Source organism: Anser cygnoides, chromosome 18 (genome assembly GCF_040182565.1).
Source record: "Anser cygnoides isolate HZ-2024a breed goose chromosome 18, Taihu_goose_T2T_genome, whole genome shotgun sequence".
NCBI lineage: Eukaryota > Metazoa > Chordata > Aves > Anseriformes > Anatidae > Anser > Anser cygnoides.
The window spans coordinates 8,277,225-8,304,597 of record NC_089890.1 but is presented as its reverse complement, the minus strand read 5'-3'; the positions used below and the strand labels follow the sequence as shown (position 1 = coordinate 8,304,597).

General features: G+C 59.7%; 3 protein-coding genes across 7 annotated transcripts in view; 2 read left to right on the top strand and 1 right to left on the bottom strand.

Annotated features, from left to right (window-relative positions):
* Positions 1 to 2,235: 2,235 nt before the first annotated feature.
* On the top strand, positions 2,236 to 10,875 carry GIT1 (GIT ArfGAP 1). 4 transcript variants are annotated; one of them, XM_066979616.1, is made up of 21 exons: positions 2,236 to 2,394; positions 5,210 to 5,343; positions 5,425 to 5,537; positions 5,624 to 5,729; positions 5,820 to 5,906; positions 6,041 to 6,171; positions 6,265 to 6,359; positions 6,458 to 6,500; positions 6,743 to 6,769; positions 7,049 to 7,097; positions 7,185 to 7,257; positions 7,934 to 8,031; positions 8,130 to 8,369; positions 8,465 to 8,617; positions 8,717 to 8,944; positions 9,093 to 9,146; positions 9,405 to 9,491; positions 9,586 to 9,659; positions 9,755 to 9,937; positions 10,015 to 10,078; positions 10,154 to 10,875. In XM_066979616.1, the coding sequence occupies exons 1-21, from the start codon at positions 2,343 to 2,345 to the stop codon at positions 10,364 to 10,366; spliced, it is 2,304 nt and encodes a 767-aa protein (XP_066835717.1). In that variant the 5' UTR covers positions 2,236 to 2,342; the 3' UTR covers positions 10,367 to 10,875. The 4 variants fall into 4 exon arrangements, with proteins under 4 accessions (XP_066835717.1, XP_066835718.1, XP_066835719.1 ...); XM_066979617.1 differs by lacking the exon at positions 6,743 to 6,769; XM_066979618.1 differs by lacking the exon at positions 9,093 to 9,146.
* Positions 10,876 to 10,999: 124 nt separating this feature from the next.
* Positions 11,000 to 14,843, top strand: ABHD15 (abhydrolase domain containing 15). The gene is made up of 2 exons (XM_048067997.2): positions 11,000 to 11,976; positions 12,958 to 14,843. Exons 1-2 carry the CDS (start codon positions 11,135 to 11,137, stop codon positions 13,433 to 13,435), a joined length of 1,320 nt encoding a protein of 439 aa, XP_047923954.2. The 5' UTR covers positions 11,000 to 11,134; the 3' UTR covers positions 13,436 to 14,843.
* Positions 14,844 to 15,958: 1,115 nt separating this feature from the next.
* Positions 15,959 to 27,373, bottom strand: part of TAOK1 (TAO kinase 1) — a 70,390-nt gene continuing 58,975 nt past the window's right edge. For both annotated transcript variants that reach the window (XM_066979615.1, XM_013196532.3), the window contains exons 19-20: positions 26,639 to 26,821; positions 15,959 to 22,756 (exon numbers count right to left, since the gene is read on the bottom strand). In XM_066979615.1, coding sequence (XP_066835716.1) covers positions 22,295 to 22,756; positions 26,639 to 26,821 — 645 coding nt within the window. In that variant the 3' untranslated portion in view covers positions 15,959 to 22,294. The remainder of the gene's footprint in view (positions 22,757 to 26,638; positions 26,822 to 27,373) is intronic.

Here is a 27,373-nt window from a genome sequence, read left to right as displayed (position 1 = left end):
CCAGGAACAGGATCAGGACGAGGACCAGGAACAGGATCAGGATCAGGACCAGGACCAGGACCAGGGGATGCCCAGGACCAAGAGAGAAGCTGGACCAACACCAGGACTAGGAGCAGAACCAAGACCAGGACCAGATGATGCCCGGGAACAGGAGATGCCCTGGACCAGGACCAGGATCAGGACCAGGACCAGGACCAGGACCAGGACCAGGACTAGGATCAGGATCAGGATCAGGACCAGGAGATGCCCAGGGCCAGGACCAGGACCAGCACCAGGGGATGCCCAGGACCACGAGATGCACTGGACCAAGACCAGGACTAGAAGCAAGATCTGGACTAGGATCAGGAGATGACCAGGACCAGGACCAGGACCAGGAGATGACCAGGTTGGGGAGATTCCCTGGTCCAGGATTAGGACCAGGACCAGGACTAGGACCAGGACCAGGACTAGGACTAGGACCAGGACCAGGACCAGGACCAGGAGACGCATTGTACCAGGACCAGGATCAGGACCAGGAGATGCCCAGGACCAGGAGATGCCCTGGTCCATGACCAGGACCAGGACCAGGACCAGGACCAGGACTAGGACCAGGACCAGGACCAGGACCAGCACCAGGGGATGCCCAGGACCAGGAGATGCACTGGACCAAGTCCAGGACTAGGACCAGGACTAGGACTAGGACCAAGATCAGGACTAGGAGCAAGATCAGTCCAGGATCAGGAGATGACCAGGACCAGGACCAGGACCAGGACCAGGAGACGACTAGGTCCGGGAGATGCATTGTACCAGGACCAGGATCAGGACCAGGATCAGATCCAGGACCAGGAGATGCCCAGGTCCAGGACTAGGACCAGGACTAGGACTAGGACTAGGACCAGGACTAGGACTAGCAAGACCAGGGGACCAGGACCAGGGGATGCCCAGGACCATGAGATGCACTGGACCAAGACCAGGACTAGGAGCAGGACTAGGACTAGGACCAAGACCAGGACTAGGAGCAAGATCAGGACCAGGATCAGGAGATGACCAGGACCAGGACCAGGACCAGGACCAGGAGACAACTAGGTCCGGGAGACGCGTTGTACCAGGACCAGGATCAGGACCAGGAGATGCCCAGGACCAGGAGATGCCCAGGTCCAGGACTAGGACCAGGACTAGGACTAGGACTAGGACCAGGACTAGGACTAGGATCTAGGATCAAGACCAGGACCAGGACCAGGACCAGGACCAGGACCAGGACCTGGTCCAGGACTAGGATCAGGACCAGGACCAGGACCAGGAGGTGACCAGGTCCGGGAGATGCATTGTACCAGGACCAGGACTAGACCAGGATCAGGATCAGGACCAGGAGATGCCCTAGGGCTAGGATCAGGACCAGGACCAGGACCAGGGGATGCCCAGGACCACGAGATGCACTGGACCAAGACCAGGACTAGGAGCAGGACTAGGACTAGGACCAAGACCAGGACTAGGAGCAAGATCAGGACCAGGATCAGGAGATGACTAGGACCAGGACCAGGACCAGGACCAGGACCAGGACCAGGACTAGGACTAGGACTAGGATCAGGACCAGGACTAGGACCAGGGGATGGCCAGGACCAGGAGATGCCCAGGACCAGGACCAGGACTAGGACCAGGGGATGGCCAGGGCCAGGAGATGCCCTTGACTAGGACCAGGACCAGGACCAGGGAATGCCCAGGACCAAGATCAGGACCAGGACCAGGACCAGGACCAGGAGATGCATTGTACCAGGACCATGATCAGGACTAAGCTCAGGACCAGAACCAGGGGGTGCCCAGAACCAGGACCGGGCTGCAAACAGGGGCTGCTCCATCACCGGTGCCTCCCGCCCCGCAGCGGGTGCCCACGGGCTGGGTGTGCCGGTAGCGGGGCGGTGCGGTTCCGGAACCGGGCTGTGCCGGTATCGGTATCGGGGCGGTGCCGGTATCGGGGCGGTGCCGGTACCGGGGCGGTGCGGTGCAGGTACCGGGGCCGGTACCGGTGCGGGCGGTGCGGGCGGTGCCGGTACCGGTGCGGCGGCGGCCGGGGCGCGGGGCGGGGGCGGCGGCGGGGCCCCTCCTCCGCCGGGGCCGGGCCTGCGCCGCTTCCTGCGGAGCCGCCGGGCGCTGGGAGCAGCCGGCAGCCCCGGCCGGGGGGCCCCTCGCCGTCTGTCCCCCCCCCTTCCCCTTCCTCCTCCTCCTCCTCCTCTCCTCCTCCTCCTCCTCCTCCTCCCCCCCCCCCCCCGCCCGGCCCGGTGCCCCCGGCGGGCCCGGACCGCGCCGCCGCCGCCCCCCCCACGCTGGCGCAGAGGCCCGGGCCCGGGCCCGCCTCGCCGCTGAGGATGTCCCGGAAGGCGCAGCGGGCCGAGGTGTGCGCCGACTGCAGCGCCCCAGGTAAGGGCTGACCCCCCCCTCCCAGCCCCCGCCCCCCCCGGGCCCCCCCTTCCCCGTCCAGCGGCTGCAGCCCCCGGAGTCTCCGTTGCCCCCCCCCCCACCCCCCCAGCTCCGGTGGGCTCCGGTTGCGGCTCCGGTTGCACCTTGCCGGTGCCCCCCCCCCCCCGTCTGTCTGTGCCCCCCCACCCCGGTTGCAGTCGCACCCCCGTAGCCCCCCAGGAGCTGGCTCGTAGCCCCCCCGGTGAGCCCCCCATGGTACACCAAGCGCTGTGCCCCCCCGGTACGCCCGCAGCACCCCCATTTCCCCCCCCCCAAACCCTGCACCCCCCCTCTGTGCGCCCCCCCCCCCCGCTAAAAGCGGTGCCAAGGGCTGCATCCGCACCCCACAGCGAGCCCCCTTCGCACCCCGCACCGCGCCCCTTGGGAACCCTGCATCCCCCCAGCAGCCCTGCGATGCGCCCCAAATACCCCCCCCACACCGAGCACCCCCCCCTTGTACCCCCCCCAGCCCAAGGAATCTCCTGCAGCACCCCAAATGTGACCCCAGTGCACCACCACAGCCTCCGCGCCCCTCGGCGCGGGCGCTCCCGGTGCCGCCTGGGGGACCCGGCTGAGGGCAGGGTTTGGGGGGGGGGGGACCCTCCCCATGGCCCCCCCAGCGCCCACGCCGGCTGGCTCTGGGGCGGGCAGAGCGGGGCTGCAAGCCGCAGCCTGAGCCTGGGCATGACGGTTCCCATCCGCGGCGGTGCCGGTGCCCGCAGCCCCGGCGCCGGGTGCCAGCCCGCGGGCGTCGTGCCGGGGGCCGCTCCCCAAAACCCGTGCCGGCGGCCGGCCCCGCGGCGCCGAGGCGATGAATGAACGGGGCCCGAGCGTCGAGGCTGGCCTCGCAGCCGGCCCCGGAAAGCTGCCCGCGAGCGAAGGCTGTGCCGAAATTATTCCGGCCACGTGCCAAGGGCCGGATCCTGCCAGGAGAGCCGGCGGCACGCGTGGGCGCGGGGCTGCCCCGGCCGGTGGTGGGCGAGCGGGGGCAGCGGGGGGGTACCCGGGGCTCTCCGTGGGGCGCCGCGAGCCTGGCGGTGCCGAGGCTCCCAGCACGGGGGTGGAAATGGAAACCAGTTTCTTCCAATCTCTTATCGCCCGGCAGCCATGTGAGGCAATGAGTTATAAAGTCCAGAGGCCGCTTCCTACCGCGTTGGGAGCGCCCGTGCCGGGGATGCGCGGCCCCACGTGGGTGCCCCGAGGGGTGCCCGGGGTGCCCCGGCCTCGCTGCCTGCCCTGCTCAGCCCCAAACCCGCCCTGCTGTCCCCAGGTGGGGGTGCCAGCTGGCCCCAACCCTCCCCTCGCTGGGGCTGGGGGGGCTTCTGCATCAGCCCCCCCCCGTTACACACGTCCAAGCACGGGGACGGCGCTGCCTCGGGGTGCGGGGTCCCTCCATGCCAAGGCTCTCCAAGCCACCCCGATGCCCCCACGCATCCCTCCGGGTCCTGCTGGTGCAGAAGGGGTGACACACCGTGGGACCCCAAATCTATAGGGTGCTGGGGCTGCAGAAGCCGGGCTGGTGTCACGGTGTCCCCCCCACCCCCCCCACCCCGGCCCTGCACGCAGCGTCCTGTTCCCGGCAGCGCCCCGTGGGCCGCGGGCGCGGAGGCGCAGATGCAGCCGCGCCGGCTGCCAAGGCGCTGCCATCTGCCCGGGCAGCGCTGCCAGGCTGGGGGGGGGGGGGGCTGGGGGGCCGGTGCTGGGTGCACCCCCCAAAATGGGGTCCTCAGGGCTGCCCGTCACACTGTGGGACCACCAGTGGGGTCTTGGGGAGGGGGCCGGGACCCCGCAGGCAGGAAGGAAGCGCCGGAGCCTGGCTGCTCGCCTGCCTTCCTCCGCGGGGTCGCGGGGACAAGGCACCATTTGGGGACAGGGTGGGCAGCGAGGGCCGCCACCCCCCCCGGGCTGTGTGCCCCTGCGTGCGTCCCTTCCTCCCGTGGCACAGCGGGGTGTTTGTGTAGGCCCTACAGAAACAAGGGTGGAAGCGCCAGCTCTGGGGCTGGGCAGAGGCTGGCACGGCTCTGTCACAGCGGAGGGGCCGTCGGGGACAACCTGCGTGCAGGAGGGTGATGCCCCCTGCCCCATCTGTCCCCTGCCCTTTCCACCCGTGCAGGGTGGGGGCCAGGACCCGTTTGGGGTGCTGGTTGGGGGGAGCTGCCCCCCCCCCCCGGGCCAGCAGCGAGGCCCCCGTGGGTGCCGTGGCCGGAGCGGGGCCGGTGCCAGCGGCGCGGCCGCTCAAACGTCCCTTTGTTCTCATGGGGACACAAAGGGCTCCAGTCCGGCCGGGCCGGGAGGGGGGGGCAGCAACTGGGGCTGGGGAGGGGGCACGGTGCTGGAGGGGGGGGGCAGAGCATCAGCTCCCCAAATCTGGGGGGCTGCAAAACCAGCGACGGCTGCGTGCGTGGGTGCCCACCCTTTTGGGGGGTGCGCTGCGCCCAGCCGGAGACCCCCCCCCCTTCCCCTCCCTGTGCCCAGCCCGGCGCTCAGGGGGTGCACGGCCCCCCCAGGTCGGGGTGCCCCCGCTCGCTGCGTGGGGCTGGCGTCGCCCCCGCTGCCAGCCGCCCTCGTGCTGGGGGAGGCCGAATCCTGCCCCCCCCCCCCAGCCAGTGCCTGGTTGCTAATGGAAACCTTTGGGTTTCCCCCGGCGGTGGGATCAGCCCCTCGCCGTCGCCTGGGAAACCACTGCGTTGCTGCGGCAACACCGCCCCCCCCCTCCAAAATTCGGGTGTTGGATGGAAGGGGGGGACCCCCCCGTAACGCCCCGTGCCCCCCGCAGACCCCGGCTGGGCCTCCATCAACCGCGGCGTCCTCATCTGCGACGAGTGCTGCAGCGTGCACCGCAGCCTGGGCCGCCACATCTCCATCGTCAAGCACCTGCGCCACAGCCCCTGGCCCGCCACCCTGCTCCAGGTGGGTGCCCCGGCCTTGGGGAGGGGGCCTTGGGGGGGCAGGGGGGGTCCCGGCGCCCACCGCCGTGCCTCTGCCCCGCAGATGGTGCACACCTTGGCCAGCAACGGGGCCAACTCCATCTGGGAGCACTCGCTGCTGGATCCGGCCCAGGTGCAGAGCGGGCGCCGCAAGGCCAACCCGCAGGACAAAGTGCAGTAAGTGCGGGCCGCGGGGAGGGGGCTGCGGCGGCCGGGTGCCCCTCCCCCACCTCACCGCCTGCCCCCCACCGCCTCCCCACCAGCCCCACCAAGTCCGAGTTCATCCGCGCCAAGTACCAGATGCTGGCCTTCGTCCACAAGCTGCCCTGCCGGGACGACGACGGCGTCACCGCCAAGGACCTCAGCAAGGTGGGGGCGCGGGGACCACCCCCCCCCGGTGGTGGTGGGGGGACAAACCCAGCATTTACCCCCCCCCCCCCCCCGCCTCTCCTCCCACAGCAATTGCACTCCAGCGTGCGGACGGGCAACCTGGAGACCTGCCTGCGCCTGCTCTCGCTGGGGGCTCAGGCCAACTTCTTCCACCCGGTGAGCACCCCGTGCCGTGGGGCTGGCTGCGGGGTCAGCTATGGGGGCAGGCTGTGGGGCCCTGGGGGGTCTCGGAGCCCCCCCGGCGTGTGCTCCTGCCCGGCCCTGGAGGCTGATGCCCGCCGTGCCCGCAGGAGAAGGGCACCACGCCGCTGCACGTGGCGGCCAAGGCCGGGCAGATCCTGCAGGCAGAGCTGCTGGTGGTCTACGGCGCCGACCCCGGGGCGCCCGACGTGAACGGCCGGACCCCCATCGACTACGCCAGGTGAGTGTGGGGGCGGGGGGGGTGGGAGGATAATGAGGGGGGGGTTCACCAGCACCCCGGGGCCGGCATCACCCCCACCCGTGCCCCCCACAGGCAGGCGGCCCAGCACGAGCTGGCGGAGCGGCTGGTGGAGTGCCAGTACGAGCTGACCGACCGGCTGGCCTTCTACCTCTGCGGCAGGAAGCCGGGTGAGTGCCGGGCTCGGCGCCGGGGCTCAGCCCTTGGCGGGGGGGGGGGGGGCGGGTAAAAAGGGGGGGCCGCTCTCACCACCCCTGTCTTTGCACAGACCACAAGAACGGGCACTACATCATCCCGCAGATGGCAGACAGGTGAGCGCCCCGCGGCCACGCCGCCGACACGCCCCGTCCCCCCCGGCGTCCCCGCTGGGCCGAGGGGGGGACCGCGGCCGCCTGCCCGTGACCGGCGTTGGAGCATCTTTTGGCGGGGGGGGGTGTGTGTGTGTGTGGGATGGAGTGGGGGGGCCCGTGTAGCGTGGCTGGGGGGCCGTGCGTGCGCGTTTAACGTCCTCCTTTATCCTGTTCTTCCCTCCGCTGCCTTCTCCGGAGCGCAGGGTGCGCCCAAAGTGCATGGCACAGAGGTATTGTCCGCTCGGCTCTCGGCACCGGGGGCCCCCCCGCTGCAGCCCCCGGCGCTCAGCGCAGCCCGGCGGGGGGCACCCGGGTGGGGGGGTCCCGCTCGCCCTGTGCCACCTCGCCCCCCGGCCCCGTGCCTGCCCGCCAGCCCTTCTCCCTGCTCAGCGAAGTCCCCCCCCAAGCCCGGGGGCATCTGGGGTGCATCTGGGGAGCGTTTTGGTGGGGAAAAACCAGGAATAACCCCCAATTTGTGTGTGTCCCCCCCCCCTCCATGCACCCCGCAGCCTGGACCTCTCCGAGCTGGCCAAGGCGGCGAAGAAGAAGCTGCAGGCGGTGAGTGGGGAGCAGGGCCGGGGGGGGGCTCAGCGCCTGCCACCCCCCGTGGCCTGACATTTGTGTCCCCCCCCCGTCCTGCTGCAGCTCAGCAACCGCCTCTTCGAGGAGCTGGCCATGGACGTGTACGACGAGGTGGATCGCCGGGAGAACGACGCGGGTGAGCGGGGCCACGGGGAGCAGCCGGGGGTGGCCGCAGGGTGTCCCCCCCCCGCTCGGTGCTGGCGGGCGTCCCGGCTCGGGGAGGAGCAGGAGCAGGCAGCTGGGGGGGGGAGCGATCCGGCACCGCAGGCCCCTCCTTCCTCATTCCTCCGGCCGGGGCCGGGGGCCGTTTCCTCCACGCAAGGGGCTGCTGCCACGCGACGGGACGTGGGGGTGCTGGAGGTGGGTGCTGGGCCCCCCCCCCCGAGCCCCGGGGCTGGGGGGGACAAGCCCTGGTCTGCTTTTGTGGGGTGCTCTGGGTCCTCAGGGAAGGCTGGGGGGGGGGGATCCTTTTCCAGGGAAGGGCAGGCAGCGATGTGCATGCCAAAATTGCTCCACCCTTGGCTGGGGGCGGCCACGGGGCTGTGCCCCAAAGGGATCTGGGGGTCCCGGGTGTGGGGAGCCCCCCCCCCCCGGGGCAGATGGGGTGGCTGGGGGAGGCGATTCCCGTCAGCACAGCTGGGCTCCGCTCCCAGCCCCAGCACGCTGGCCCCGAGCCCGCGCCTGCGTCCTGCCGGCCCCGCGGCCTGCCCGGGGTGGGGACAGCACCCCTGGGATCCCCCCCCACCCCCCGGCCTTGGCTGCCCCCCGCTGTGGGGTCGGAGCCCCCCCTGACGCCAGGTCCCTGCCCGCAGTGTGGCTGACGACGCAGAACCACAGCACGCTGGTGACGGAGCGCAGCGCCGTCCCCTTCCTGCCCGTCAACCCCGAGTACTCGGCCACCCGCAACCAGGTGAGCCCCGCCGGGCCCCTCGTGCCCCCCCCGCCAGAAGCCTTACACCCGGAGCCCCCCCCTCACCCCTTTTCTCCCCCCCCCCTTTCACCTCCCAGGGCCGGCAGAAGTTGGCCAGGTTCAACGCCAGGGAGTTCGCCACGCTGCTCATCGACATCCTCGGGGAGGCCAAGCGCCGGCAGCAAGGGAAGAGCCTGCTGAGCCCCACGGGCGACCTCGACTTCTCCCTGCGGAGCCAGAGCGACCTGGACGACCAGCACGACTACGACAGCGTCGCCTCCGACGAGGACACGGACCAGGAGCTGCTGCGCAACGCCTCCCGCAACAACCGTGCCCGGGTGAGCCCCGCGCGCACCCCCCCCCCTCCTCCTCCCCGCCGCTCAGCGCCCCCCTGCCGGGGTCGGATCCTGGCGCTGAGCCCCTCTCCCCGCAGAGCATGGACTCCTCGGACCTGTCGGATGGCCCCATCACGCTGCAGGAGTACCTGGAGGTGAAGAAGGCCCTGGCCGCCTCGGAGGCCAAGGTGCAGCAGCTGATGAAGGTGAACAACAGCCTGAGCGACGAGCTGCGCCGGCTGCAGCGCGAGGTGGGTGCGGGGCCGCCGGGACCCCCGTCGTACACCCCCTTATCCCTGCCTATCCCCCCCCCCCCCCCGCCTCCTAATTTTTCCTTCGCCTTGCTGCAGATCCACAAGCTGCAGTCGGAAAACACGCAGATCCGGCAGCAGACGGGGCCCCCGCACCCGGCCCCGGCCCCCAGCGAGCGCCCGGAGCACGGGCACCCCCCCGGCACGGCCCCCCCGCACCGCCGGGACCGCCAGGCCTTCTCCATGTACGAGCCCGGCTCGGCGCTGAAACCTTTCGGGCAGCCGGTGGAGGAGCTGGTGACCAGGCTGCAGCCCTTCGGCAGCAGCGTGAGTGCTCCAGAGGAGGGGGACGGGGGGGTTTGGGGGGTCTGGGGGGCAGCTGAGGGCACCCCAAGGGGTTGGTGGCGATGCAGAGCTGGGTTCCTTCCCTGGGGGGCCGGGGGCGGCGGGGCCTTACCCTTTCGTGTGTCGCCAGGAGGCGGAGGACGAGGCTCTGTACTCCATGCACGTCCCGGCCAGCGTGTACCGGGTAAGGGGGCCGCGGCGGGGGCGGCTCCTGCATGGGACGTGGTGGCCATCGTCCTCCCGAGTGCCAGCCCTCCACGTCTTCCTGGGATGTGTCCCCCCCTCCCCTGCACGGCCGGGACACCCCCCCCCCCGGGAGGTTCCCGCATGCAGGGCGGCCGTGTCCCCTCTGCTCGTCCTCCCCTGCGCGCGCCCGGGGTCGGTTCCGCAGGGTCCTGCGCGCCCCCTTCAGCGCCGTCTCCCCCCTTTCTTCCCCCTCCAGATGCGGAAAGGTCCGTCGGCCTCCTCCATGCCCTTTCCCCCGTCCTCCCCGCTGCTCTCCTGCCCGCCTGATGGTGCCCGGCACATGGTGACGTACTGGGATGGATTTGGGGTGGGGGGACCCTGTCCCCGTGCAGGATTGGGGCTGGGCAAGGCTTTGACGCCGCTCCTCTGCCCTACAGAGCAAACTGGACCGGCACGGCAGCGGCACCGACAGCGACTACGACAACACCCAGGCGGGCGAGATCCTGCTTGGGTGAGTAACGGGGCTGGGGACTGCGCTGCCACCCCGCTTTGGGGACCTGGGGACGTGGGGCTGGCGCTGACCTGCGGGCGTTTTGGTCCCTGCAGCGTGGAGGGGAAGCGTTTCGTGGAGCTGAGCAAGGACGAGGACTTCCCCCACGAGCTGGACCCGCTGGACGGGGAGCTGGATCCCGGGCTGCCCAGCACGGAGGACGTCATCCTCAAAACCGAGCAGGTCACCAAGAACATCCAGGAGCTGCTGCGGGCTGCCCAGGAGTCCAAGCACGACAGGTAGGGCTGCGCCGCGGCCCTGGGGGGCCAGGAGCCGTCGTGTCCCCCCCACCCCTAACCCCTCTCCTGTCCCCCAGCTTTGTGCCCTGCTCGGAGAAGATCCACTTGGCCGTGACGGAGATGGCATCGCTCTTCCCCAAGGTAGGAGGGTTGGGGTGGCCCCAATCTCCCCACATCGTCCCCGGCCCGTGCCCTGACGCTGTCCCCCCCCCGCAGAAGCCGGCGCTGGAGACGGTGCGGAGCTCGCTGCGGCTGCTCAACGCCAGCGCCTACCGGCTGCAGAGCGAGTGCCGCAAGACCGTGCCCCCCGAGCCGGGCGCCGCCGTGGACTACCAGCTCCTGACGCAGCAGGTCATCCAGTGTGCCTACGACATCGCCAAGGCCGCCAAGCAGCTGGTCACCATCACCACCCGCGAGAAGAAGCAGTGAGCGCCGGCCCGCGCCCTCCTGCACCTCCCCGGCCTCTCCTCTCCTCTCCCCCCATCTCCTCCTCCCTCCTTTCTGGCGGCGTTTGGCACGCGGGGGTGCAAGTGGCCTTAGCCCTTGCGGGGCCAGGGTGCGGGGCGAGCCCCCGCATCCCCCCCACCCCCCCGGCGCCGCCGCGGAGCTGGTGCTCAGCTGTGGGGTAGGTGCCTGCGTCCCCCTGTACAGACCCCTGCCCGCCCCGCACAGCCCCCCCCCGGGGCATGCGCCTAACTTATCCTGTACATAGCGTGTGGAGCTGCCCGTGTTGGCGGCGGCGATGTCCCCCCCTCCCCTCCTCATTCCTCGCCGGGCGGCCGGTACCCCCGGGGCCGCCGGCAGCGTTACACTGGACTGGGATGCCCGCGGCCCCCCCCCCCCTCCCCGGGCGTCCTGCCCCACGCCGGGGCCGCGCTCCCTACTGTAAGATGTGTTCTTGTACATTTGTATCAATAAAGATGTGAGCATTGCACGGACCCCCGGCTCCTACAGCTGGGGGGGCTTTGGGGCGACGCGGGGGTGACCCTATCCCGTCCCCACCATAGCGAGGGCTGCAGGGAGCCCGGCGCCACGCTCACGTTTCACCCAGTCCCCTTGGCCCCGGCTGGCGGCCGGTCACGCCGTCCCCGGCACGGCCCCCGCTGCTCGCCCAGCCCCGGGGCTGGGCCTTCCCGGCAGGGCCCCGCCGCCTCTCCGCGCACCCTCCGAGCACCGGGGCTGCCGGCCGGGGCCCTCATGCTGTCCCCTGAGGGTTTGGTGGCCGTGGCCGCCGTGGTCACCTGCCTGGGCTACCTGGCGTGGCACCTTCTGTGTGGGAGGCCGGAGGTGCCCGGAGGCCTGGAGGATGAAGAGGAGGGAGAGGAGGGGACCCCCATCCTCACTGAGGACGGCGTGGGGTGCTGCCGGCTGCTGTGTAAGCCCTCGGCGCTGGCCCAGCACCTGGAGCGGAGCTTGGGGCGCTCGGCGGCGTTGAGGGGGGGGCCCTGGCCGTGGCCTCGCTGGCCTCGTCTCCGTCTGCTGCAGCAGCTCCTGCCGCCCCCCCAGCCGGCACCGGCGGTGGTCCGGGAGCACCTGCAGGTCCCCGACGGCGGCCTGGTGGCCCTGGACTGGCTGGTGGGGCCGCGGGGGGCCGGGGGCCGGCGGCGGGGCAGCGGGGGCCCCCCCAGCCCGGTGCTGCTGCTCATCCCCAACGCCGCCGGCAAGGTGCCGGGGGGGCTCCTGCAGCTGGGCCGCCGGGCGCTGGAGCTCGGCTACGTCCCCGTCGTCTTCAACCGGCGGGGACACAACGGCTGCCCCCTGGCCACCCCCCGGCTCCAGCCCTTCGGGGACCCCGGGGACCTGCGTGAGGCCGTGGCCTACGTGTGCTGCCGGCACCCCGCCGCCCCGCTGCTGGCCGTCAGCGAGGGCTCGGGCTCGGGGCTGCTGCTGGCCTACCTGGGCGAGAGCGGCTCCTCCAGCCGCCTGGCCGCCGCCGCCTGCCTCTCGCCCGTCTTCCGCGCCCGGGACTGGTTCGAGGCCCCCCTGCCCCGGCTCTACGAGTGGCCGCTGCTGCTGCACCTCAAGCGGGGACTCAGCAGGTCAGTGGGGACCGGGGACGGGGACGGGGACGGGGGTGTCCCTGCGCCGGGAGTCCCGGTGTGAGCGGAGGTGCTGAGGGCAGCAAAACGCGCTGGTTAATGAACACCAGCCCCGGGAGCTGGCAGCGGCTGCGGGGTTGGGCTCATCAGCAACACGCTGCGGGGTTGTGGCAGCCATTTGGGGTTCTCCCTGTAGGAAAACATCCCCCCCCCTTGCCCCCCACAGCAGCGCTGGGTGTATTATTGAGCCTCTCCCCCCCCCACCCCCCCCACCCCCCCCCAGCACTAGAGCACGGGGTGCTGAGCGGGGCCGGCCGCTGCACTGCTTGTCCCCAGCACCCTGGGGGGCTCCTCTGTTGGGTGGGGGGGCCCTGACCACCCAGCTGTGGCTGCAGCCCCCCCCCAACCGTGTCCCTGTTACCCGGTGTCACCCGAGTGCCAGCATGGGCTGGGCTGGGCGACGGGGGCCTTGAGCAAGCGTCACCTCCAGGGGTGGTGCTGAGAGCTTTGGGGGAAAAAGGGGCTTAATAGGGGGAGGGAATGAGGGTCAATATAAACAAATAATAATTAAAAAAAAAAATAATCAACCCCGAAACTGATTGGGGATGGGAAATGAAACAAAACATGGCAGCCCTAAGCCTCTGCCGAGCCTGGGTGGGTGCCGTGAGGCTGTGTATAATGCGGGCTGCGGATTTGGGGGTTTGAAACGGGGACCCTAGGGCTGGCCTGGGGGCAGCGGGGGGGGAGTCTGGGCCCCCCCCCATCTCCCCCTACCCCTTGCAACCGGCGCTGTCACGGCAACGGTGCCGGCTGCCTCCCGTCGCCATGGCTCCTGGGATGCTGCAGGGACACCCCCACCCCACAGCAGCACACGGGGAGGGGAACCCCCAACCCTGCGTTAGGGCCGCCGGGGCGCACGACCCCATCCACGGCACCGTCCCCAGCGCCCCCCACCCAGCCCAGCCCGCGCCGTCCCCGCAGGTACGCGGGCGCCCTGGCCGAGGCGGTGGACGTGGCCAAGCTGCTGGGCAGCCGCTCGCTGCGGGAGCTGGAGGAAGCCCTCTTCTGCGGGACCGAGAGCCGCCCCGCCAGCTGGGAAGCCTACTGGGAGCGCAACGAGCCCCTGCGCGACGCCGACGAGGTGGCCGTGCCCGTGCTGTGCGTCTGCAGCGCCGACGACCCCGTCCGCGGGCCCCCTGCCCGCACGCTGCCCGTGGAGCTGTTCCGCAGCAGCCCCTACTTCTTCCTGCTGCTCACCCCGCGCGGGGGCCACTGCGGCTTCCCCCAGCGCGGCCCAGGGCGATGCTGGGGCCACGAGGCCGTGCTGGAGTACTTCAGGGCCATCGGCGAGTTCCTGCGGGCGGAGGAGCGGAGGACCGGGGTGCCGCAGCCCCGTCGATGGGGGGGTCCCCTCCCCGAGCCCCCCGCCTTCACCTGGCAGCGGTCCTACACCAGGTAGCCCCCCCCCCACCACCCCATCACCGGCTCAGGAACGCAGGCAGACACTCCGTGTACTAAAATTACTTTATTACAGTTGATTTTTTTTTTTTTTTTAACATTTCCTTTGCTATGATACAAAGGATACTTACAAACAAAATATTACATATGACCTTATTTTTTTTTTTTTTTCTCTTCTCTTATTTTCTGACAACTTGGTAACAGCTTTAAATGCACAATCTATACAATTAATACAGGTTATATATGAGCTATAATGTATGTTGAACCAGAAGAATACCAGAATACTGACAATATACTGTACATTAAGCCTTACCAGTTAGTGCTCGTGGCATTTTCTACCAGAAGGAAAACGCACACCTGTAGATTCACTCATACCAGCTGGTGCTACCAGACACGGAAGCAGGAAGGCGTTCAATTCCCCTATTAAATCCTTCGCGGCCCACCACCGCCGGCGCTGGGCCTGGGACCCTCAGACCAGTGTTCATAGTAAAACAGCAGATATGTGTGTGTTTTTCTACCTGATGCTCTGCAGCACAGAACCACGACGGCGGGTGCCTTTCCCAGGCCCCCGCGGCAGCCTGGCTTTGCCGAAGCCGCGTTGCTGTACCTGGATGAAACCCCGCGGCGCTGGGCGAGCTCTTGGTGGGGAGCTGGACGTCCTGATGGGGGAGAGGAGGAAGAAGAGGAGGGGGAGGAGGATGGGGAAAGCAGCCACGGCCTCGCTGCCGTCAGCAGGCAGCTCTGCGCTCCGTGCACTCCAACGCGCAGGCACCGGGGGGGTAGGAGCAAGCCCAGGGCACATCGCTCCGCCGGCCCCGTCCCAGCCCGGCAAAACCTTGGCCCCCGCGGGGCACGGGATGCCCGAGGGGCTGGAAGCAGCCTTGAGGCCTCGCCAGAAAGGGTTTGCTTTTGTTTCGCAGCCAAAGCTAGACTGGTGTCGCTACAGGTGTGCACTTCCCCTCCTCCCGCCATGGTCTACTTCCACTGATAAGGTTACATTTTTGTTTTATTTTTTTTTTATTTTTTTCTTTAAAGCAACCAGCAAGTGAAGCGTTTTTAGTTGACCGGCAAAAGACCTGGCATTTGCACAGAAGCTGCAAATGGAAAATAGCCATCCCCTCCTCCCACCCGCTGCATCCCATCCCAGAAAAACCCAAACGGATGGTGGAGGAAAAAAAAAAACAGGGGTGGAGGAGAGGAAGGGGTGGGGAAACAGGTTGGAAAATACCAGGTTCGAGTTAACATTTCGTTGACTTCACACAATGCTTGTGCAAAAAGAAACAAAACAAAACCCCAAACAAACAAAAACCAAAACCAGGAACATGCTGGAAATAATGAAAACAAATGGAAAGTAATATATAAAATTAAAAATATAAATAGGATGTCTGGCTGACTGGTAGAAGAATAGGTCATTTAGGTTACAAAAAGGAATATACATTCAAGAGGCTCTGAACCCAGTGGGGTAACTGATGTTAAACTTGTGTTAATAGTTAGGCTAGAATTCTCAAGTTTGTCTTTAAAATCTTCACAATACAAGCAAGCTATTTTTTTTAAAAAATATACACTATACACACCTCACACAGCTTCTCCTACCCTTATTACACACGTTACGCTACCCTCTCGTACACTAAACCAAGGGGGTCTCACGGCTAACTTACGCAAGGTAGTCCATCCTCGCCCGAACTGTTCGCCTCGCGGTGTCGATGGCTCGATGGTGTCGGTGGCACCACAAGCAGGACCGAGCAACCCACGCGTTAACACGACCTTCTCAAGCATTCACAAGTCACCAAAATGGCTGTAGCCTTTTATGTTACACACACTTCACTTTGTAACGGTTAAGTATTTACATCGGGTCTGCCCCCACGGTTAGCTGTCCCTAGGCAGGTAAAAATGTTCCTGTTCCAAGCAAGCAAGGGGAAGAGCTGCGAGGGGTTAGGAGGAAAGGAAAGCCGAAGAAAGGAAGCAGGTGGTTTGCTTGCCAGAAGCCAAACCCGTACGCGCGAGGATGCCTTCTCCTTCTCTGATGCCGCTCGAGTCCTTAAAAAGCTCCCGTCCCCAAGGACCGATGGGGGCGACTGGAAAACCAGCCCTCGAGAGCACGGCCTCGCCCGCGCTCCGCCCTCCTCTGCTCGTAGCTTCCCAGGACACGCGGCAAAGCCAGCCTCCACTTGCAGACTTGCCTCTGCCACGAGGCGAGGAGCGGAGGCGGGACGGGTCGCGGCGGCACCCTGCGGCAGCGCGGCGGGGGGAACCCACCCCTCACTTGGCGACAGGTCTTTGGGGACGACCAGGGCTCGACGACCGCGTGCCGCCGAGGGACGCCGGCGGCCGCGAGCCCCCGCGCGGGCGCCCGTGTCTCGCCGAGACGCTCGCCCATCGCGGCTGCGGCCGAGCCATGCAGAAGCAGCAGCCGCGTCCTTCAGCTCCTCGACAACTGCGCTGGTGCCTGAGCTCTGCCGAGCTCAGAGTTGCCATAGAAATGCGCGATCCTGGCGCTAAAAGCAGGCAATGATCTTAAGCGAAATTCTTTTTTTTTTTTTCTTTTTTTTTTTTTTCTCCAGTTTAGATGAGCTCGGGCTTAAGACAACAGCGTTTAGAAGGGGGGGAAAAAAAACGTATCATTTCTACAGAGGCTGAAAAATATAGTTAAGAAGACGATATTAAAACCGCAGCAAAGAAACTGAACTCGGTTCCCATGGAGTTCAGCCCCAGAAAAAGCTCCAAGCCACCGCTGCCGTCCCTCGGACTGCCTACATTACAGCACCTGCACAGAACACGGAGGGGAAGGAGGAGACGAGCAGTAAGAGCAGGGAACCCCACTGACCTCGTGAAGCTGCCAGGCGCGGCTGAGCTTCGGAAGAAGTCCTTCGGCCCGCTCGGCGGCTGCGGCCGCAGCTCCCGCCCCCCCCAGCTCGCAATATTTAAGCACAAATCCTTACAGTGTCACTTCGACAAGTCTCAGGGATTAGACGCATGCTGAACTACGACTGGCAATTACAGTAGCTTTCTGCTAGCTGGCACATACTGTATCTATAAATTTTAGTACAAAAACTTAAAAAATACAGAAACTAGGTCAATTTGTTAACTACATATTTACAGATAATTACAATTGTTTTCACTCACAATAATTAAACTAATTGTCAGTGAAAAATTCAAACTGTGCATGTTCTGAGGTACCCGTACTCAGGGGTGGGGAGCAGGGGAGCAGAGGGGTGAGGCGGGGTGGCGGGCACCCCGGCTTCGTTCACGTCAGCGGTGGCAGCGCCCGCCGCTCCTGGCCGGGTTACCCCGGGTGTCCGGACTCGGTGTGTGCACTCGGGAGAAAGCAAGCGGAGAGGGAACCGGCGCCGGGTTGTTCTAGGACATGGCTTCGGGATGTTTCGAGGCCACCAGGTAGGTGCAAAGCAAACGGTGCTGTGCCAAACTGCCTTCCTCCACCCCCCGAGGAGCCTGCGGGTGAAGTGCAAGTATTCAGAGACCCACGGCTCAGTGGTTAAGGTGCTTGTTTGCCGGCAGATCTCATTCACTAAGTCCCTCTCTCTCGCTGACAAAGGCCTTTCCTTCCCCAGCAGAGCGGGGCCGGGCAGGGGAGGGATGCGGCGAGGCGACGGCACAGGCGCAGCTGGCTGAGCTGCGTTGCACAACAGGAATCGGGGTTATCTGCTGCCATCTTTCCCCGGTGGGGTGATGTTTACTACAACCACCAGATCTATCAGCTTTTTTTTTTTCTTTTCTTTTGGCTATAAACAGCTACCCACAACCCTCTGAAGTGCCTCAGGTACATTTCTCAACAGACTCTTAAAAGTGCAAACTGAAACAACCACAGCAGAGGGACACGCAGCAGCATCCCTGCCCGGGCACCCAACGCTCCTCGCCCCTGGCACAGGACGGTCCCAGGGGCAGGAGCTCAGCTCCTGGATGCCACAACCAAACCCAAGCCTCTCCTAAAAAGCTTGCAGGAGACCTTTCGAAAGGGGGGGAAAGAAAAATGACTCCGAATTCTCTGGTAGCACGAAGAAGAGAGCCCGCGTTTGGCATGCTGCTGAGCTGGCCGGGCTTCAGGGCTGCTCTGCCCCATGGCGTAAAGATCGAGGCTGGATGAACGACCTGACGCACAAAAGAACCATTTTTACCCCCCAACGTGCCAACTGTCTCACTAAGATGCTGGGGTCTTTAGAGGACAAAGGAGGAGGTTAGAAGAAAGGGTCTTCACAGCTTGAGGAGCTCGTGTTTGAGGGCAGCCATTTGGCCAGCATGGCTCTCGCCCCTCTGCTACGAGACAAGACCGCAGCCAGATTCACCAGAAACCCACAGCAGGCACCCAGGGGAAGAACAAGGCTGTCCTCTGTTCGCAGGACTTGAGTAACAAAGCACACGTGCCTAGCGGAATAAAGAACGCACCAGAAGCGTATGTATATACGTACGTGTATACACACACACATATATGTAAGAAATTTTCCCATTTAACTTCTCTTTTCATCCTCCACATAACCTGCTCTAGCTATTAGCCACGAACAAAGGCAGACATCGTGTTCGGAGTCAGTGGCAGCTTAAACCGGGGAATGCCAAAAGTTGGTGCCTGCGCGGCGTGCCAGGACCACGCTGGGCTCGTGATCTTCCGTGGCGAGGCACAGCTGGGGACTCTGAGCTCAGCCTGCTGAGCACCTCACCTGCCCACTCAGCGCCCCTCCAGCAGCTCGGTGCATTGCCTGAACCGCTTTCCTACCGCTATGCCATCTTGTTTTCTTCTCTGCAGTCTTCTGACTTTCTGGTACCCTCTGGGAGCTCTCGTCTCTGCTTTATAGCACACCGCCAGCAGCTACCCTACCCTCCTGCTCCCCAGAAAAAGAAAGCTACAATTAACAGGGCAGCGTTTAAGCAAGGGCTGTTGACGGCGTTCAGCCCCAGCACGGTTTGTTCAGATGTACGTGCCCTTGTCCTAAGAGAGCCCCGCTGCACGGGCTGAGCTAGCTCACGAACGGAGGGAGTGCTAAAGAACAGCAGAACTGAAGTGCCCTGACAGAAATGCACAGCATGACTCGTGTGTGCATGCATACCCACACACACTTCCACAGAGTATATAAATATATACACGAGAGACCATATATATATCCAGAGAGATGTGCGTATTCAACAGAGTAATGGTAGACAGTGGTACAATACGATTTATTGCCTCAAGAAATGGCACACGGACAGGGTGAGCGGGGCAGGGCAGCTGGAAGTGCAACGGGCCCTTTTCCCTGGGGGGTTAATAAACAGCATTATTCCAGGATCTACCACGGTGCACTCTGTGCAGGTTACAGCTCACGTGCAGTGCACATTTCTTCTGAAGCGTGAGGGCCGAACGGGATGCAGAGCAACGCCAGCCTGTCCCCAAGCCAGGCGAGGAATGGCTGCAGGGAATTTTCTGTGGGAAGCTTGGTATCGTACCACATTGATTTCTTCAACCCCTTTGAAGCTCACAGGTTCGGAGCGAATGCAGGTGAAATAGAGCCGGCCTCCATTTCAGCACTGCATCCCAGGAAGAAAGCACGAAACGCTCAACATGGATGGGAGACGTGGCTGCTGACTCCCTGCGACCATGGAGAACAAGAAAAATGTGGTCCCTTTCACTGATTTTACTTAAATAAAATCAAAAGAAATTGAAATCAGATAACGAGGTGAAAATGCTGGCTCCACTGTTTTTTCCATCTCTGAGCTAAACTACATCAGAACTTCAGGTCTTTGCACAGGGGAAAAGAAAATAACCACAGAAAAACAGATTTTAGGTGTCAAGCTGGTGATTTGAGAATACTGCAATAAAATTTGCAAAGTAGTCCACACAGCAGAGTTTCCCCAGTGTTAAATACAAGCATAAAAGATGTAAAAACATCTTTGCTGAGGTACTGGAGCAGTTTCTACAATTTAGAGATTACAGTATTTTAAAAGCCAAGGTTAGGGCATGACTGCAACAAGTACAATAGGGAGCAATTGGTCTTGCTTTTAAAAACAGAGTTTGCAAACTGATTCAGAAAGCGTTTGCGTCGCTCTAGCGTAATTTAGAGTTGTTCAGGTATCTCAGAAATACATCCGAGATGCAATCAAATTCCCAACACCAACGACCTCCTCATACACCTCCAATGCACAACCTGACTGCGTCCCTCGGGCTACACCTGTGTAATGGGGTGTTTCCTCTCGAGATCAGGCTTGTTTAGGACAGCTCTCCTTCCCCCAGGCACACACAGGGACACACACACTTAGACCAGTTGATCTGAATCAGTTTTTGCAAACTATTTTAATTAAAATATTAACTTGTTGGAATAGTCCAGGTCTGCACATGATATACATGTAAAAATGGTTACTACACAATTCTTTTTGAATACAAAAAAAGCCAATATGGGATAGCCATCATTTGGATTCAGCATTCAGTCATGCTTGACATTACACAAAGAGATGGGTTGAGAGAATTCTGTTGAAGTAGCTCAATTTAAGCCAGAGACTTTGACCAAATTCAAACCATAACAGAAGCAAAAGAATGAACCCGCTGAACTCGCGGGTACAGCCTGTCCCCACTGTCGCTGCTGCTGCTCGCGATAGAGGAGCTGAACTTCAAAACCTCGTGTTAGCACCATGCTCTGGACACACACTCCACACTCACATGGTAAATGCCAATACAGTTTGGGGGGTTTTGGCCTTTCGATTCATTTCTTTTGTCTTTCTTTTCCAAACCCAGGAAAATACAGGTACCTTTCCTAAATCAGTTTCACTGCATTTTAACAATATTGCGATGCAAAGGAGTGACCCCAAAACATCCACATAAAAACAAAGCAGAGGAAGGGACAGGACAATTCATAGTCACCACTGTCCGCAGGGGGCAACCAGTCACTGCCTTGGGACCACTGCCTCGTCCCAAGCTTCCGTGACCTGTTAGCACTACAAAGCTCTTTACTAAGGGGCTGCTCAAACATATTTTGGTAGTTTCCGTATTTCCTTAGAGTGATATGCTACGTCAAGATGCTAAAATTCCCAGTTGGATTCACTGGACACTGGCAGAGTGTTAAGGATTGGGAGTGGATGTTAATTTAGCTAACGAAAGAACGTCGCCCTGTTGAGAGTTCCGAACAGCAGCGAGACACTAGAGTATTCACACTATAAATATGTCACGTGGACAAACACATTCGGAAAACCTTGCTTTTGAGCCCTATAAACATATTAAAGGCAAATCCTAGAGTTAGCAGCTAGTGTTTTCTTCAAGATGATTAGTGTGCAAGGAAAAACATTTACAAAGAACCCTGGCTGGTCAGTCCCCAAGACAGAAATCTTTGCCTCAAGCCAAACTCCGTCTACCTGCACCTCTCCTAACCCCACAGCGCTGGCTGACCCAGACCGCTCGGGCACTGACACAAGAGCATGGCGGCATCTCCAGTTCCCAGCACTAAGGGATGACACTATGCCACAAAGTCCCTCGGTTAATTCGACTCCCTGCCCTTTTATCACTGTATTGATTTCACAACCTCCTTTGCTTCCTTTCAGTAGTACAGCAGCTCCGAGGAGCCTCTGGAAGTAGTGCCTTCTTGCGTGGTGTGATATGCTGCCAAACAATCACAGCATCTCAAGGGACTGTAAAGGTTGTAAAGTATTGCAGCAACAAAAATAATAAAAAGGAGCCTCACATGCAGCAAGATCTACAGTGGTGATGTGGGTTAGTCATCAACTGGGAAGAGTCATTGGCTCAGCTCCTCCTGGTACACTGTGGCAACTAAACATTTAAACAGTTGGCTACACTCTACATGTAAACAGGAAATTGCAACAAGCCAAAAAGGTAATAAATTGGTGGATGTAGTGTAATAATGAAAAACCCGATCAATGGCATTTTGTGACTATGGCATCCTTCAAAATACCTCTGGCATTTGAGACTGATTGGCTGAAAAATCTAACATTTCTGAACGGAGCAAAAAGGACTACGCTGGGCTCCAAGAATTATTCTGATGCTTAGCTAAAATGAGATGTCACAGTATTAGCTGTACAAGTGCATTACTTACGCTCCTCTGCCCAACCTCGTCTGAGCTACCAGCAGCACAGTCAGGGAGTGCTAAAGCAGGAATACAATTTTTTTATTTTTATATATATATTTTTTTTAACATTTCTAGCCTGTTCCCTCCAAACAGGTTTACCTACACAGTTCTCGGGAAGCTGACCAGTGCCATCTGAGAGAACTTCACTTCTTACACAACACGGAGCGGGCACTTGGGTAGAAGGGCCCTGCTGAGCCCTGGTGTCTCCTGGCCTCTCTTCTGACCCTTCTTCCTCACCTACAAGTCTTTGAAAATGCCTAGAAGAGGCAATACCCTAGAAATGTTTCCACTTTAATGACAAATAAAAACGGAACAGAAGATCCAGCTGTTCCTCCCCTGGATGTTGGTTTAAAAGGCAGCTTGCCTGGTTTTTGCAGGGTGGCAGTTCGAAATTTATGGACATGGGAGGAGGTCTCCATTCTCCCTCAGACTTACTACGGATGGTGTGACGAGGGCAGTCTGAGGCCCTTCTGTCCTGTCAGTGTGATGACCACCAGCCAACTTTTCTGACTAATTGCATATATTTCTCAGACGCCCTCCCAAGACCCCTCCAAAAAGTAAAAAAAAAAAAAAAACAACAAAAAACACAACAAAAAACCACCCCCCCAAACCCTGCAGCCAAATACTATGACATCCCAGTTAGTAAACACAAAACGTAATGCTTTACAAAATGAATACAATATTCCATGTGCACCCAGCTTCCACACGTCAGCACCGCACTGAGGAGGCTGCTGGGCTGGTGTCTGTAGGCAGTTTCTGTTGGCAGACAGCTCCAGTGGAATTGCCACCCTCAGTTATTGTTTAAGTTATGTATAAGACATGTGTGAACCATTGGATATTTGTGAAGTAACACTTGTGCTCCTGCTCATGCCCTGTTCCGTCCGTCCCCCAGAAGCTGTCCGCCTCAGAGCCTGGGGGCTGTTGCGGACCCCTATAGCACTACCTCGAGGTACCCCTTGCATGGGCCCCGAGGGGTGACCCCATGGCTGGGGTCCACCTTGCATTGGATGGCCCCAAGCTTGCGGTGGGCCACCCATGGGATGACCCCAGTGAGGTCCTGCACCCCCAGTAGGATTGTGGGACCAGCCAGAAGCTCCCGGGTAGCTGTGGCTGAACGCCTCGGGGGAGAGATTAGAAAGAACCATATTACTAAAACCTAGCCTCATGCTTTCTGAGTCAAAGGCTTCGATCTCGCGAGCTTGACGCTCCAGCAGGCTTCGTATCCGTTCGGTACGCTCATTCTGTAATGCCAGCATCTCCTCCTCAATCTGGGAAGAAAAAAAGAAGAGAGAGTCTGTAGCAGCAGGGCTCCTTCACGGGCACGGCCTCAAGTCTCTGAAGGACCTGAAACAGCAAACTAATGCAAAACCTTCTCCCCGTACTTCTACAGGAGACTGGATCTAGCTCCGATGTCCCCAGCACACAGTCTGTTCTGAATGCAAAAGGATAAGCCTCAGTCCCGTGCATGGCAAAGCTCAGCAAGTACTAGCTGGAGGGTCTTGGTGCCTGCTCCCTCATGAATACAGAGCCTTTCAGGGATGTGAATCCCAAGTCTGCAATGATACTAACAATTCGACACCGATAAATCTTTTAAGATGCAGCAAAGCCTACAGCTGCCATAGTAACCTACTGGAAAAGCACCTTTAGACAGAGCCAAGCACAGTATCTATACAGCCAAATACCTGCCAACACAGCTTAATGTGACCTCCACTGTTCATAGCTGAATCCGATGATGACAGCTGCTCTTTTCTCCAGGATTCAGTGTACTAGCCCACATTCAATTTCCTCTCCAATGTTCATCAGCCAGCTTTTCTTAGCTCATGTTTATCACCTCTTATCTATCCATTTCCTAAATTGGTTGTGTTACCCTGATACTTCCTCCAGTGTGTGCAACTCAAGAAAGTAGGCAGTGATGTTTGCACCATGTGGCAGATTATTAGCTAGATGACATGCAAGCTGGCAACTCCAATGTCTTCCCTGTAACACTGTTCCAAACCAGTTTCCAGTTGTACTTTGGTAGGGGCGCTGGGATCAGCTCTCTTCAGCGCAGATAACATGGGGCTACGGCCTCCTGACACCGATCAGAGAGGGATGAAAGCCTTTCCCATTGAAATCTTTGCGGTCAGGTGGAGAACCAAAGAATCTTCTTGGCAGCACTGAAAAAGCTACTTTTGGCCTCAGTGAAAAAGGCCAAAAGGGTAAAAGCCAAAAGGCCAAAAGGCCAAAAAGCAGTAGCCAAGGCTTTTAAGCAGAGCTCACTAGCATCAGCAGCAATGTGGTCAAGAGGAGTTATCTTGGTCTGTGCTGAAGGTACCAGGCAGAGCACTGTAAGCATTCTCTTGCCTTAGTCAGGGAATACTCAAAGTGACTTCATCTGGAATTTAGGAAACAATCTGCTCCCATGTGAGTCATCTCCTGAGCCATTCTGGGCTCTCAGAAACAGCCTTATCCACTTGCCTGTTTCTTAGTGCGAGGTGAGTGACACTGACTCCACGGAGCAGCCTTCCTTACTCTTGCTGAGAGCCGTGCAGCGGTCAGCTGGCTTGCAAATGGCAAGAGGAAGAAGGCGCCTTCTCTGATGATAGCTCTTCAAAATGCTGCACTTATTTCTTCCAGTGCCACTATCTAAACAGAATCCCCTTTTTTTCAGAACTACAGCATCCTTGGCATGTCTAGCTGCACATTTTTTGTGACAGCGAAAAAAAAAAAAACACACAGGACTTCGTGCAATCAAACTTTGCGTGCCCAACGCACCGCATTAAAATGACATCACTTAGAAACGACCGCAGGACTGAAGATGAGGTGTTTGAGGCACATGTGAAGGAAATGAGTAAATCTAAAGTCTTTTAAAGACACTCTTGGGCCACGCTTGTTCCTGGTGCAATACAAACAACATCACACCTCAGTCACTGGCGCTTACAGACTGCGCATGGATGGGGCTGGCTACCTTCCCCTTAGCCTGAGTCAGACATTTACGCTCTGTTGAGTTACTGTGGTGATGGGCACCACCAAAACCAGAGAGCACTGCGCTGAGAAGGAAGCAGAACCCTATGCACATGCCAACTTCTGGAAGCTGGTTTACTGTTGAACATCAGGGACTGACTTTGCCACAGGCTAGGTATGTAATTGTGCACGTGAATTCAGACATTCGACTTGTGCACATACCTGCCCTCTCCCTGGCTGCCAGACAGCCTCAGTTAGCACATGCACACAAATCCCAGGTGACACTGCTGAGCAACCCACACCAGAACACTCACAACTCCTACAAAGTCAGACCACCCCTCAGTGTAAGGAATATTCCTGCAAAAGGAGGGTGCGTCTACCTTTGCACCCAGGTGTTTTTCCTTGAGCTGCCAGTAAGTAATTGCAATCCCAGCAAGAAGGTCTCACCATCGGTCCACAGCTTCGCGTACAGCAATGCATTGTCATTGCATATATTGCTAAATAAAGGCTCCCTCCTATGGAAGTTGATGGACCATCTTATTTTATTTTATTTTTTATTTTTTTTTATTTTTTTTTGCTATTTTAAGGTAGTAGTCACACAGGGACATACAGGGCACATAAAAAAGGAAAAATTATCTTAGAACTTATTGCTATTGTTTCCTTTTCTCCTCTATACTATAACATTACTAAGCTTCCTATCCCCATTACCAATGCCAAATGATTTGCATGGGCCTTCTATGCACAGACTTTGATCCTCATCCACACTGAAAGGCTTGTACAACATTAGTATTGGTTGCTGTGCCTTTCCATAAGTCACTGGCCTCCGTTCAGCTTTTGGCGTAACATTATGCGCAGTGCAATATCTGCTGATCCCCCACACAAAGAGCGATGACCAGCAGCAGGCTTGCTATGTCACACTTCTTCCCAGAGCTCCTGTCAGGTCACACCGCCAGAGGGCAATGCACACCCAGCCTGGTTACACACTTAAGTGCAGGGCTGTGACAGGAGCTGGATGGGAGCAGAAGGACTAGCGATGGAATTTAAAGACAGCTATTCCACGCGTGGGTGCCACACGGGAACTCTGCTTTCACAAATTCAGTTACTTCCAGAGATTCAACTACTTGCAGGAGACCAAAGCACAGCAGGCCCATGCTGTGCTCTTGGAGACGCTTCCTCTGCTGGCCATGAGGTGGAGCAGTTTTATTCCAACGAGGGCCCTCTACCAGCCAAGCATCCATCTGTTAGCCTCTGGGAGAAGTGTGAAGAACCTCGAGGCCACAGAGTAATTGCTGTAATTTAATAATCGCCGAGCAGCAGCAAAGTTTGGAACTGCTGTGTGAATGGTGACAGCTGGCACCCACAGAGCAAATCAAAAACGGAAAAAAACTGCAGGAGGAAGGCTGTGCATTTCCTTTCACTGACTGGTGCACTAACTACCCTTCTGGTTTGCATAGGCCCCTCGCACACATTTCTATAAACACCATGTTTCTGGCACTGCACAGAAAATCATGCTTCAACAAGGACTCCCTTAACACATATAACAGCCAATTCAAGTTGAAACCTAGGGAGCAGCAGTTTGCCCATGCTTGTGGCTCTGGCTACTGCAGCTTGCTAAGGGCAACACTGCTGACAGCAGTATTTCTGTAACAAGTGTCATTTCATAAGGAACTGCAGCTGGGTCTCCACACACTGACAAATGGAGCAGAGCTACAGCAAAATAAACAAACATATTACCATAAAACACAGAGTCTCAAATCCCAAGTCCATCTAATACATTTTAACCCGTCCCCCTGCCACCTTTTTGCCCCCCTAAATTGCTTGTACCATGCAAACTTCAAGGCAAAACCAAAAAACTTCGCGTTAGGTTGTTATATCTGTTCTCTTATGAATTGGGGACATTAATTTGCAGCTCAGAGACAGAATGAAGAGTTTGCTTTCCTTTCTGTGCAGAGAGGCGTGACTGCCTCCGGCTCTGGCATGCTTCAAGCAGTTCTATCCCAGCCAGAAGCTGCTTACATAGGATGGCTGAGCTGGCAAAGTTTAGCCTGCGTGTCACTGAGCTACCATCCCAGAAAGGCGAATATCCAAATGATCTATGTTACTGTATACAGCAAGGTAAAAGCAATTTCTCTCTATATTGGTAGGTACAGTGCAATTTAAGATCTGAAATATGGAGTGTGCTAATGATGCTCGCATGCCCGTTTTACCTTCTGCTCAAGGAGGGCCCGACGGAGGGATACCCTCTGTTCAAGATCACGCAGCTCCCGATCATGCTGGGCTTCTGCCTGCATCTTGATTTTACTCTGATATGCATTCAGCAGCTCCAATTCTTGCTGCAGCTGCATCTTCAAAACCTGGCACTCTGCTTCCTGTGCTTCATCCAAACGCAGCTGGGAAAGGCAGACAATAGAGATGTTTCACTATGGGGTAACCACTCATGACACTCTCAGGGAGGACTGCGGGGAGAGGGAGAGAATGGGATGGGACTTTGTTTTCTTAGCAATACAATTGGTCTTTATTGTACTTAGTTTAACTGAACAGAGAACCTATAGTGACAAAGACTGGTGACTGTGAGCCCACAGTGCTGATGCAAGTGACGCTGATGAGCAGTGGCGCCTCAGGAACCACGATCCATGCTGCAGAGAGCAGACTGCTGGAGGTGCTAATATCCACAGCTGTCCTTTTTGCTAGAGGCAAAGAAAAGGTCTCCTGCTCTGTTCAACTGGATTAACCAATTTCCTGTGAGCAGGAGACTTAAGTTCATATCCCTGTCAATTCATGACTTAGGGCAAAAGAATAAAATGACACAAACCTAAAAGCAATACAATACTGAACTTTTCACTTCTGATACATAAATTAGGCCAGCTACCCCGCCTCACAGGGTCAAATTTGTGCAGAGTGATAAGCAGGATGCAATATGCAAGAAGTGCAAAGAAAACTGC

Coding starts and splice junctions, on each gene's coding strand:
- ABHD15 (XM_048067997.2), top strand. CDS start 11,135: ATGCTGTCCCCTGAGGGTTTGGTGGCCGTGGCCGCCGTGGTCACCTGC. Junction 11,977..12,957: donor CTCAAGCGGGGACTCAGCAG/GTCAGTGGGGAC, acceptor CCGTCCCCGCAG/GTACGCGGGCGCCCTGGCCG.
- GIT1 (XM_066979616.1), top strand. CDS start 2,343: ATGTCCCGGAAGGCGCAGCGGGCCGAGGTGTGCGCCGACTGCAGCGCC. Junction 6,360..6,457: donor CCTCTGCGGCAGGAAGCCGG/GTGAGTGCCGGG, acceptor GTCTTTGCACAG/ACCACAAGAACGGGCACTAC. Junction 8,945..9,092: donor TGCAGCCCTTCGGCAGCAGC/GTGAGTGCTCCA, acceptor GTGTGTCGCCAG/GAGGCGGAGGACGAGGCTCT.